This window comes from Leptidea sinapis, chromosome 10, assembly GCF_905404315.1.
Source record: "Leptidea sinapis chromosome 10, ilLepSina1.1, whole genome shotgun sequence".
NCBI classification, from domain to species: Eukaryota; Metazoa; Arthropoda; class Insecta; order Lepidoptera; family Pieridae; genus Leptidea; species Leptidea sinapis.
Genome location: NC_066274.1, coordinates 11,898,838 through 11,910,327, shown reverse-complemented (window position 1 = coordinate 11,910,327; position 11,490 = coordinate 11,898,838). Strand labels below are relative to the sequence as shown.

General features: G+C 32.4%; 2 protein-coding genes across 5 annotated transcripts in view; one reads left to right on the top strand and one right to left on the bottom strand.

Moving 5' to 3' along the window:
* Positions 1 to 1,139: 1,139 nt before the first annotated feature.
* Positions 1,140 to 9,476, top strand: LOC126966396 (F-box only protein 5-like). The gene is made up of 2 exons (XM_050810398.1): positions 1,140 to 2,380; positions 2,695 to 9,476. The coding sequence occupies exons 1-2, from the start codon at positions 1,322 to 1,324 to the stop codon at positions 2,962 to 2,964; spliced, it is 1,329 nt and encodes a 442-aa protein (XP_050666355.1). The 5' UTR covers positions 1,140 to 1,321; the 3' UTR covers positions 2,965 to 9,476.
* Positions 9,477 to 9,589: 113 nt separating this feature from the next.
* LOC126966388 (sphingomyelin phosphodiesterase) overlaps positions 9,590 to 11,490 on the bottom strand; it is a 43,153-nt gene continuing 41,252 nt past the window's right edge. For all 4 annotated transcript variants that reach the window (XM_050810386.1, XM_050810384.1, XM_050810387.1 and 1 more), the window contains one exon: positions 9,590 to 10,010. Coding sequence is in view for 2 of the 4 variants with exons in the window: in XM_050810384.1 (XP_050666341.1) it covers positions 9,941 to 10,010 (70 nt within the window). In the remaining 2 variants the exon portion in view is untranslated. The remainder of the gene's footprint in view (positions 10,011 to 11,490) is intronic.

Here is an 11,490-nt window from a genome sequence, read left to right as displayed (position 1 = left end):
TTTTACTGTCTTATAATAAATAGTTTTTTTTTTGAGTTACTATGGGTAGTCCTATGAAAGGTGCCACGCTCTTTACGCAATATAGATTCTAAGAAACGGGAACGGAATAAAGTAATCGACTCCAAAAACATGCAGTTAGTAACTCTGTTTCACTTTTTGTGAGACACTGAAATATCGTGAAGAACGTTTGTTGAACTAAGACCCATTCACCGGGACACGGGTTTATACTTTATATAATCAACCTAAATGAAAACTTCTAAAAAAGCCCTACACAAACCAAAATTATATCATCCACGAAAACACAAATACTCATAAAGTGAAAAGTACTAGGCCAAACTATCTCAAATATTTATGGTACCAAATGGTAAACATTCCACATCAAATGAATGATGAATCATATAAATCGGATCATTCATATCAGCGTAATCGGTGTATATACATAAAACAAATACCGATCGAATTGAGAACCTCCTCCTTTTTAAAGTCGGTTCATATTTTTTTTTTCGCTTTATAACAGTATTTAAATCTCACACGTGATTCCCACCAAACTGACGATCAGTATGAAATAAAATGGCTCCAAGTTATTGTTTTGCATTTCAAGACAGACAAGGTGATATACTTAATATTATGTCTGTCTCCTTTCAGTGCATTTCATTGCGCGTAGGTTAGTAAAGTCAGGCCAGTGCTGTACAGCTCAACTTATTGTTACTTTTCCAGGCTCAAGGTTTAGCATGCACTGCGAATAAACGCACGCTTTTAAACGTAAGTCTGAAAACGCAAAAAAATAACACAAAGCTTTCTATACACTATACTTTCTATAATGCAAGTAGCATTGAAAAATCCTGAAGAGTTAATATCAGTGGTGCTACTACATTTCGTTACAAGCAAACAATTAATACGAAATTAATTAATAAATTTGGAGTACTCTAAATCTTCCTTTATTTTTTCTAGCAAACTAAAGGGCGATAATTCGCCAATAAAGTCGCCTAGCCTAATAAAATAGCAATACGCTTTCATGCAGTCTATGTCCACCACAGATGATATATCAATGTATGAATACGATATTCTTGATTCTAAGTAGATTACCTATAATTATTTATTATCTGTATTCTATAATGGCTTCTGTGAAGTGTGAAGTTTCTTCAACTTATAACGATAATCAAATTAAAATTGTTTATTATTTTAACGCGCCAAATTAATTTAACTGCTCCTTATAAGATAAAAAAGTACACAATGGTTGAAAATAGTACAAAGTGGAACATGAGTTAATCTTATACAGATATTGGAGATCTTAGATAGCAAAATATTAAACGCTGGAGAAATGGATATGCATTCGGAGCTAGCTGAACCTTTAACACCTGGATTGTCCTATGGAAACAATAGCAACTATTGGAAAAATGAAGACAGTGGTTACCATACACCGTATACTCCAGGCTCATTTGAATGTTCTGAAACATCTAACGATGGCTCAGCTTCTGGACTCCTAAAAGGCAATATTTGTATCAGGGGCCCCTTTCATGTAGATTGCTATAGCTTTTCAACAGATGTGAATATTTTGCCTAGGAGTAAATACAATTGCAGTAATTTAAATGATAGTTTCAAAGAGTCACCTCAAATTAGGCGGGGTGTTAAAAGATCATATCAAGAAGACATTGAAAATAGTGATCTAGGATATTCAACTGTTCCAACACCAACAACATTAATTGCTGGAGGATTAAGAAAGTTGAAATTTAATGAATGTAGTAAGATTAAAGGATCTGGCTTGGGACATACTGAGTCTATAAATGGATTATACCATTTTAATGATCAAGTGCATACATTCCCATCTACACCAATAAAGAGAACATGTAGAACAAGTTGCAAATTGAGTAGTCCATCCAGTTTAAAAAGACCAGCTAAAAAGCTAAGCTTTGTAATGCATTCCTTGACTTGTGAATCTCATGCACTTCAAAATGTATCAAAAATTCCAAAAGCTCATTCAAAAGCTGTAAAGTCTATTCAATTTCGACCGGAACAAAAATTTGATATTATTAAAATGTTATATGAGAAAGCAAATGTTATGCCACCTATTATGAAAATCTTCAGTTATTTATCTAATGAAGATATATTTAATTTTACTCTAGTCAGTCCTGTGTGGCTCAGAGTATGGGAAGATGTGAGCAGGATTAAAACAAAAAAAATTGAATACTTAAGGTTTTTAAAAACTGCTAAAGAAAATCAAGAAAATAAAGGTATTAATACCCCAAATCCAACCAATAGTAGTCAATCGAGACCATTAATTGAGATACATAATGTTCTTAATACTAGCAATATTCAAAAGAATTTGTCAAGCAGTCCGCCAAGTACACCTAGAACAATAAGGTTCAAAAAGTTTACAAAGGTAAGGATAGTAATGATTTCTTTAATTAAACATGATTGACAGCAGTTTTAAGAGTATGAAGCGAAGATATTTTAAATCTTAGATCATTTGTATGTCTAGATAGACTATGACAGCTGTGAAATTGTCAACAAAAAATAGACTTTAGAACTAATCTTTACTTTGAGCAATTCACACACATTAACACAAAGTGTCATACACATAGCAAGTGCATACTAAACTAATAACTTCCTGGCCTGTTTTTATCAGTTGTCTAACAGCAAGAGACAATCTAGTTATGTAAATTACCTAAGCCTTGTTATAATTTTTAATTTTAGATGGCTGCATTGGATATTCGGAAGCAATTATCATGTGTCCGCTGCAGTCAACCAGCCAAAGTGACCGAGGAGAGTTCTGGAGAAGAGTGGGTTGAGTGTACAAGCGCAACATGTGCCTATCAATATTGTAAATTATGTAAATGTGAACGGCACCCAGGTAAGAACTGTATTCTATATGATCTAGATGGCCCAAGTCCCTCGAAACGAAAGAAAAGTACCAGCACCATTGGAACAAAGAAAAGTAAACGTAATCTTAGAAGACTACTGTGAGTCTTGTTTACGAATATGTCTACCAGTGAGTTATTGTTATAACATTGCATTCCATATCCAAAGATTTGATGATTCAATAAGTCATCCCGAGATTAGTGTATTATTATTATTTAGGTTTATTATGGTTGGATGGAAAATTGTAAGGTCTGATGAAGTGCCATTTTAATTTTTAATTTTTTTTAACTCAACAGTTTTTACCTCATTATTACCAAAATATGATGTAATAATATTATGATGTATTTTCCCTTGCTCATATATGTGAATCTTAATAATTTTAAGAGTCATATTAATAATATATTATATTGTTACTAACATATTGACAGTACAATATATTATTAAGCAGGTTATTATTTATAACTAGAGATCCTTACAATATCAACATTAAAAGTTTAAGAGTATCAAATACTTCAAAATTTGCACACAATGAAATTAATTGACAGACTGAAAATTGCCATATAATCTAATGATTATAATATCTAGACATAGCTTATACTAAGATTGTAAATAGTAGTCCTATTATTAATTTAATATTTTATGTCTTTTTAAATTTTGGGGTATTTTTAGGTGTTTGAAATTCTAATTCTAACAGTAATTGTATTCTTGAGAATATACAATAGTAGTATATTTATGAAATCGGTGACAGTTAATGTTTTAACAACTGATATATTAAATCTTTGACCGGATTAACATTTTATTACAATGAAACCAGTGAATTACTGTAACACTTTTTTAAAACAACATTGCTGTGAATTTATTTTCCAAACATAAGACTGTTTTACAATTAGGATTGTCGTATTTTTTAAATTAATAAAACATACTCATTAGATTAATTTTAAAATAGATATTAGAACATCACTTTTGAAAAATAATTATACTATATGAATGGCCATAATCTGATAAGTATTAGCTCGTAGGATACCAACACATTCCAACTTCATATTAATTGGAATTATATTTGTTTATATTCATCTTAAATTAAATTTGTATTTTCAAATTCACAGAGTACATTTAGGTTGAAGTCTAGCGTACTTAGACGCTCAGACTTTACTTACCTAATACTTAACGGAGTGGAAGCTTTAATTTCATTTTTATAGTCATTTGACAGCTGAAATGATACTGAGCTAAAGCTAAGACAGCCTAATGCAAAAGTCAAGTTCACATTTTATCACACGAAGCTAAGTTTTTGTAAGTCTAAGTACGCTTTATAGATCTCAGCCTTAGTGTATGAATGGAAGTAAAGTACTTCTTGTATAATTCTATTACTGTCCGATTTTTACTGTTATTATTATTATTATGAGATAGTTGGCCACAGAACCAGCCAATTAGTCTTTTAAATTATAATTACATAAGTATTTCAAGTAAATGGTGTTCTAATTCATCACAGAGTATGATTTTGAATATAGGCTTAAAGAATTTATTTTATTAAAAATGAACCTGTGGGGCCAATTATAAGTAAGCTTTTTTTATATTTAATAAAAAAAAAACATTTTTTGTGCCTTAGCTTCTTTTAATTTTCATGTTTCCCACATATTTTGTCTCTAAAACAATATTTATTTTTTGTTTTGTTTTTTAAGTATAAAGGCAAGAAAAATTTAAACAACTTCTTGTTTGAATTTTTCATTTCTGAAGGTTGTGTCAATACTTCAAAGTTTTTGTAACATTGATCACTAAAGGCAACCACTCCTTTTGGTTCTCGGCTTTCTTTATTGAGGTCGTAAGTGGTAGGCCAGTGATCTGGTCCGACTAGCAGCTGGATGATAGTCCTAGTGGTCTTTTGCCCTCAACCTTGCCTATGACTATCAGCTTGTCTAAATTACTGGCTGGAAGGCTTATACAAAGTGTCGGTCGATGTGGCAAAAAACAACAACTTATTTTGATGATATTTGTTGTTTTTTTACACAACTAACTTCAACATTATTTGGAATAGGTACATTTTATTGCAACATGTATATTATTCCTAGTGGTCAGTATCTTTAAAATACTATTTTACATTACTGATTGGATTACTGTAGTTATCTCTTTAGCTGCGCCATAATAATATCTGAATGAGCTTGTTTCTTTTCTTTATGTATGTGTTTAATTTTAAAACATCTTTAAGAATACTCCCTCAGTTCTATCTAGTCTTGAACATTACATTACAATACTATTAATTGCTTTATTTCCTTAATTTTTAACGTAGAACTACGATTGTAATTTAAGGTATATCAGGACTTGGGTTTATTAAGTTTTAACATTTAGTTGTTATATATCACATTATACAATGTTGTGAAATCTTTAGAATTAAATGCTTTTTTTTATAATTTAGATATAAAATAAGAACATAATATTTTTGTCAATGTTATTACATTTTCTAGCCACATAAGACACAAAGTCAACCGAATATTGTTTCATGAATTATCATCTATCGGTAAGTATAATAGTTGTGCACTACCAATTAATTGCTTCTGCCACAGTAGTTACACCAAATAGTGGTGGTTGATATCTCATGCAGCCCCGGTAATTTGTGAATGCACAAAGACTTATAGCCAGACCATTCATGAAGGCCATAAGATCATTATTCTGATAACACACTATTTTTATTCAGGCAAAAATATTGTCAGTGCTTACCATAACACTTTCACACTAATCTGTTCCGATGTATTGCTTCCCGACAAATTGTAATGTACCTAATCTTTGAAAGTATCACAACTATACTAATGTCAAAACCTCATAGCCCTTGGTGCTCTATAAGTACCATTGGAACGCTACGGACAGATGCAATTTCCTTTTGTTATTATTGTTTATTATTCACATCCATAATAGTGCACTATGCTTCTAGTAATACTTGTTCGTAGTGTGTGTCAACACTAGATAAAGACCCCCTTATTCATAATAGTCTGCTAGCTTAAAGCATTGCTAATTCTCACTCTGTGTTCTTCTATTGACCTAAGTCAGAATGAGAAAAAACACTCCTTAGTGGCTGTTTTAAGTTACCCGACCATTATGAATAAGGGGGATAGTGACCGTGGGCAGCGAGTGTTTGATATTATTATCAGGGATAGAGTTGTCTATATCGAGCAAGCTTATGTGAAAGTGTTACTCTGCTCCATGTTACTTACATATTTTCTATTTATTTCGACCTGCGAATAGATTAATTGTATTATATGGCGGGATTGCGATACGTCGTTTCAGGCTTAGTGTGCTCGATTAAAATCTTCATAAACCGATAGTTGGCAGTTTTATAAAAAGAAAATTATAATTTATATTTAGGGAATTTACTGAGATTACACAAAAATAGCACAGGACCTTTCAAAACAACAAAAATCACCAGCGCCTTATAAAATTGTGACAGCTTTTATAGCCTGCTCAATTTGGACAGAGTATATACTGGTGTTGTGCCAATTTTTTTACCTTTATTTGATTAGAGTTAGCTTCCAAATTCACCAATTTGCAAATAAATTAAATATATATTTATAGTAGGAAAATGCATTTAAAAATTATTTCTAGATACATTCGAAAGCCGCCTCAGGCTAGATGCGCATAGATCTATTTATCTTTCGAGTAAGTTTCATTCTGAAAAGCATGCTTCGATCAACCTTATAGCACAGAGGCGGGTAATCAAGGGCGGACGCCTTCAGATACCACAGTAGGAACACATCAATTGATAGTAGCCAGTAGGGTTGATATTATAATTGGTCAGGTGATATCAATCAATATTATATTGTAGTCATTGCCCAATGAACATACCGACCGAATTGTTTGCATTACGAATATCATGTAGGTATTAGATACCAGTGGGAGGCTCTTTTGCACAGGATGCCGGCTAGATTATGGCTACCACAACGGCGCCTATTTCTGCCGTGAAGCAGTAACGTGTTAGCATTAGGTACTGTGTTTCGGTCTGAAGGGTAGCCGTAGCTAGTGAAATTACTGGGCAAACGAGACCTGGCATCTTGTCTCAAGGTGACGAGCGCAGCAAATCAGATTTTTAGGGGATTTTCAAGAATCCTAAGCGCCACTGCATTGTAATGGGCAGGGCGTGTCCATTACCATCAGCTGTACGTCCTGCTCGTCATGTCCCTTATTTTCATAAAAAAAAAATCAGAAGACCATAAGTGCTGCTAGGACTTGACCATCAGAATGGTCAATAAATAATTCAGTAATGTGTGAGCGTCCTCCTTCCTACTCGAAGGGATTTATACCATAATTCAATGTGAAGTCGTTAAATACTTTGTAATTTAAAAATTTATATGTTAGCGGACAATTTGTATGGCAATATCTTGTTTTTTTCTCTAATATCTGTCAAAATTTCGGTTGGTATAGAGCGTACTATGACTTTGCTCAGACATTACTCAGAGTAAAACTTAGCTGAGTGTAAGCTTAGCATTGTCTTTGATTTAGTTTTTATTGTTATTTGTCAGCTGAAATTATGCCGAGCTTGACCTAAGACGGCCCAATGCAAAAGTCAAATAGCGTTTTATCACACTTAGCTAAGTTTGAGTAAAGTCTAAGTATCTATCTCGCTCTATAGATCTGACCCTAAGGAAAATGGTATCCTTTGGTAATTGTACCTCACTTTCGGGTACTGGATACAAACCCTTGGATGTAAAGTGCCAGTATATTGTTAAGTTCAGAACATCTTAAAAATAAAGTTCTCGAGTCGCGGTGTTTGTTACCAAACTACTCCGAATCGGCTGAATCGATTTATATGAAATTGTGTGCATATCGGATAGGTCTGAGAATCGGTCAACATCTATTTTTCATACCCCTAAAAAGTATGATTCACCCTAAATATTTTTTTATTTTTTTCGACAGTAAAAAAAAAATACGTACAACTTCAAATTTTCACCCGTCTGCGATCACCACCTATTTTTGTATCGCAATTTTAATATTATTCTATTCCATCCACAGATACGCAATAGAGTTACAACATGAAAATCGAATATAATATTTGTAGTTCGATAAATTCTATGTACGATATATTTGGTAGGTTTGAGAATCGGTCGTTATCTATTTTTTATAACCCAAAAATTTTTATTATTGTTTTTTTTTAATTAATTACAATACAACGTTTGCTGGGTCAGCTAGTTTTTTTTTATAAATATGAGATAATGCGAGAATGTATTGACGTAACACCGTTGTCCGTTACAAGTTCACCGAGTTCCGCGCCAAACGATACACCGAGTAACGGTTTATCGTTTGGTTTTCGTTCCATAAATAGCGCCGATGGCAGCGCGAATAACTTTTTAAAGAAATCATTGTAGATCGTGTTACATTTGATTACGACCTCAATAATGCTAAGCCCAGTGTCGTGATTTTCAATTATTAAAACAGGTTTATTGAACCAGAGGCCACATATTCAATACAAAAAATGGATTATGACTTTAATTAACTCAGTCCTGTTTATATCGTATTTATTTTAAGATTTTTCTTTGTTTAAGGTCACTTTTTACAAACTTACTTGTATTTGGTACTCTTGCTATCAATATAATATTATGCAGTTACAATAAAAATAAGTTTGTAAATTAGTAGACTAAGACGTACAAGGTGTTATTACAAAAAAAATATCTAAACATGGCTTAGTAACTATAACAACGTCAGTGTCCTAACAATGACGACGTCTAAAATGGAGTTTATCATTTTCTATTACAAAACAGTGTTTAGCTTGTGTTTAACTAAAACGTCCTTAAACACAACATAAACTGAAGTGTACAGAAAAAATTAAAGGAACTGTCATCTATGTGTCATCATATACCTAATCTAACGGCTGTTCCCAATATACTATCTACACATAGAGATAAATTACTACCTTCTACTGTCAGTAATTAGCTATCAATAATCTGAAGCTGTCCCAATATACCCGATAAGACATTATTATCGCCACTTCACTGTTGCAATTTCCATACAAACTTCTATCGCTAGTAAGCTATACGTCGTCCCAATGACAGACAGCGTGTACATCCATAAACAAGATGAGTTACCGTCGATAAGTTTATTGGGACAGAAAAGTCAACGATAGTTACGATTTTTTATCTCAAGTAGGCTACAACCGGAGATAGAATAAATATTGGGAATGGCCGTAAATCTTCCAGAATATGATCTATCCATTAGAAACACCTTAGACAAGCTTCGATTCGTGTTTAAATATAAGCAATGTCTAAAGATTGTTGACCGTTAAACAACAGAAAGACACAGATTTGTAATATAACTTATTTAAAACAAGTGTTCAACACATGTTTAACTTTTTTGTAATAGCACTACATATGTTTGGTTTGATAGCTGTATGTTATTATTTATTTGTAAATATACACGTTTTAGTATATTGACTCAATATTCTCATTTTTTGCATGAATTCGTCTTAAGTTACACTCTTGCGTAAGGGTTTATTTTATTTGAATGAATTTCTTTTTAAGTTCATTTTGCAGAATTCGTATGTAATAATTTAATGTATGAATCGAATTGTTGTAATGTTTTGTACGAAATACTTAAAACGCTCTCTTTTATACCCTTTCTTAATAAAAGTCTTAAAAAATTTTTGTGTTTTTATGTTTGCACGCGAAAGTTCATCTAAATGTTAGACATCCCCAAAGGTTGGACTTGGTATGTATTTCATTTTATATTTATGACCACAATAAAAATTCTGTCATCTTATTAAAATATTTATTATGTTATTTTTACAAATAATAATATTTACAAATTAACTTATTGCTATACAATATTTATCTAATTAATTTATTCCTGTTTTGGTTCTGCAATATTGAATAATAATAAATAACAAAACTTTAATGACATACATATAAGAAAGTAAGAGATAATGCAGTTAATATATAAATTAAATTATGATACTTATAATCGAAACAATTATGGCGGTAGTCAGATTTTTTTCAAGATAAAAATGTGTCACATGCCACCCTGCGTCAAAAAATAGTATAAAATGTGGTTTTCTCCGGTGGATTAAGTGACAAATTGTATATAACCCTGCTCAATGCATGGTAATTCAACCAAGTCCCATCACAAACTTTGGTATTTGGTAAGCCACTTGTGGTAGTTGCATCAGCATTGACATCCTGAAATCAAACAATATTTCGTCGATAAGTTTTAAATTTTTACAATTATTCGTTACACCTAAATAGTTTGTCATTTACGTGTAATAGGATTTAGGGATAGTGATCACCGCAGCCTATATACACTCTGTTGTAACACCAGAGGAATTAGAGGAGCGTTGCCGACCTTATAAAGTGTCTAATAAACTTACAAATGAATTCGAAAACCGATAACATATTGGTAAATGGCGGGTGAGGATCGAACCTGGGTCTCTGGTGATGAGAATCACCGGTTTATCCTATAATTAAATAGCATACTTAATACTATTTAAGGGAATTGTCCCACAAATTACTGTTTGGGTCATAAACTTAGTATAGATATTAGGGTAATAGGCAAACACTCTCATTGCGGCGAGACTCACCCCCCTTATTTATAATGGTCCGCTAACTTTAAATATCAGCTTAGGAGTGTTTTTTTTCTCATTCTGACTTAGGTCAATAGAAGAAGACAGAGTGAGAATTAGCAATGCTTTAAGTTAGCAGACTATTATGAATAAGGGGGTATATTTAAAACGTTCATGTGTGCTAGTATTACAGATGTGTCCCTATGACAAATATTGATAAACGGCGTCAGACGTCATACAATATTTTATTTTTTTTAAATATAATCTTTAGAAGATACCTACAGAGTGTTTACTGCGTATATTAAATGTAATATTTAGTATTTTAGTGCATATGTCTACGAAAATGAACATCACGAAAGTAGTATTGAAGAATCAGTTGCTATATGTAACAACAAAATTTAGTACATAACACGACACCAATATTGCTTTTAATTAATATCCGTTTAAACACAGAACAATAACGATAAGAGCATTAAAATTAAAACGCGGTCCAATTTGACAGGAGACTAATGGACACTAAATTGTTTCAAAACGGTTTTAATGGTCTTCATCTATTCCGTCCCTTTCTTACACAGGTTTTTATGTAAGGATAGTTATCTCACTCTCACACAGGTTTCGTCTATTACGCTAGTATACTAAGTTTATGTTTTGGGTATAAAGACACTATAGAGTCCATAGTTTCTCAACCTTATTTTGCTCACCGCCTACTTTGAGAATATGTTTTTTTCTAAAGTATTTTCGTGTATTTTATTGCCTTTTTAGACTATATTTTTTAATCTACCCACGCCCCATCTGCGCTATCTCAATGCCCCCTAATTTTCTCTGGGTCTTCTACTGCCCCCCCGAAAGTCTCAAACGCCCACAAGGGGGCGTTATCGCCCACGTTGAGAACCTATAGTATAGACTTTTGGTTTATGGTAAGTAACTATTTATAGCGAAATAATATAGCTTAAGTATTTACAATGTTCATCTAAGCTTAGCTACATATGTATTTATACGTGTTTCGTACAAGCAGTATGCAAGTAACCTATCACCAAAATGTTATAATAACCATCACCTGTGCTGTTCAAGATCTTTTTCCTGCTTAAAATAGGCGTGAA

Excerpts from the sequence above, each read along its gene's own strand:
- LOC126966396 (XM_050810398.1), top strand. The coding sequence starts at position 1,322 with ATGGATATGCATTCGGAGCTAGCTGAACCTTTAACACCTGGATTGTCC. Across the intron at positions 2,381-2,694 it reads GGTTCAAAAAGTTTACAAAG|ATGGCTGCATTGGATATTCG; the intron begins GTAAGGATAGTA and ends TTTTAATTTTAG.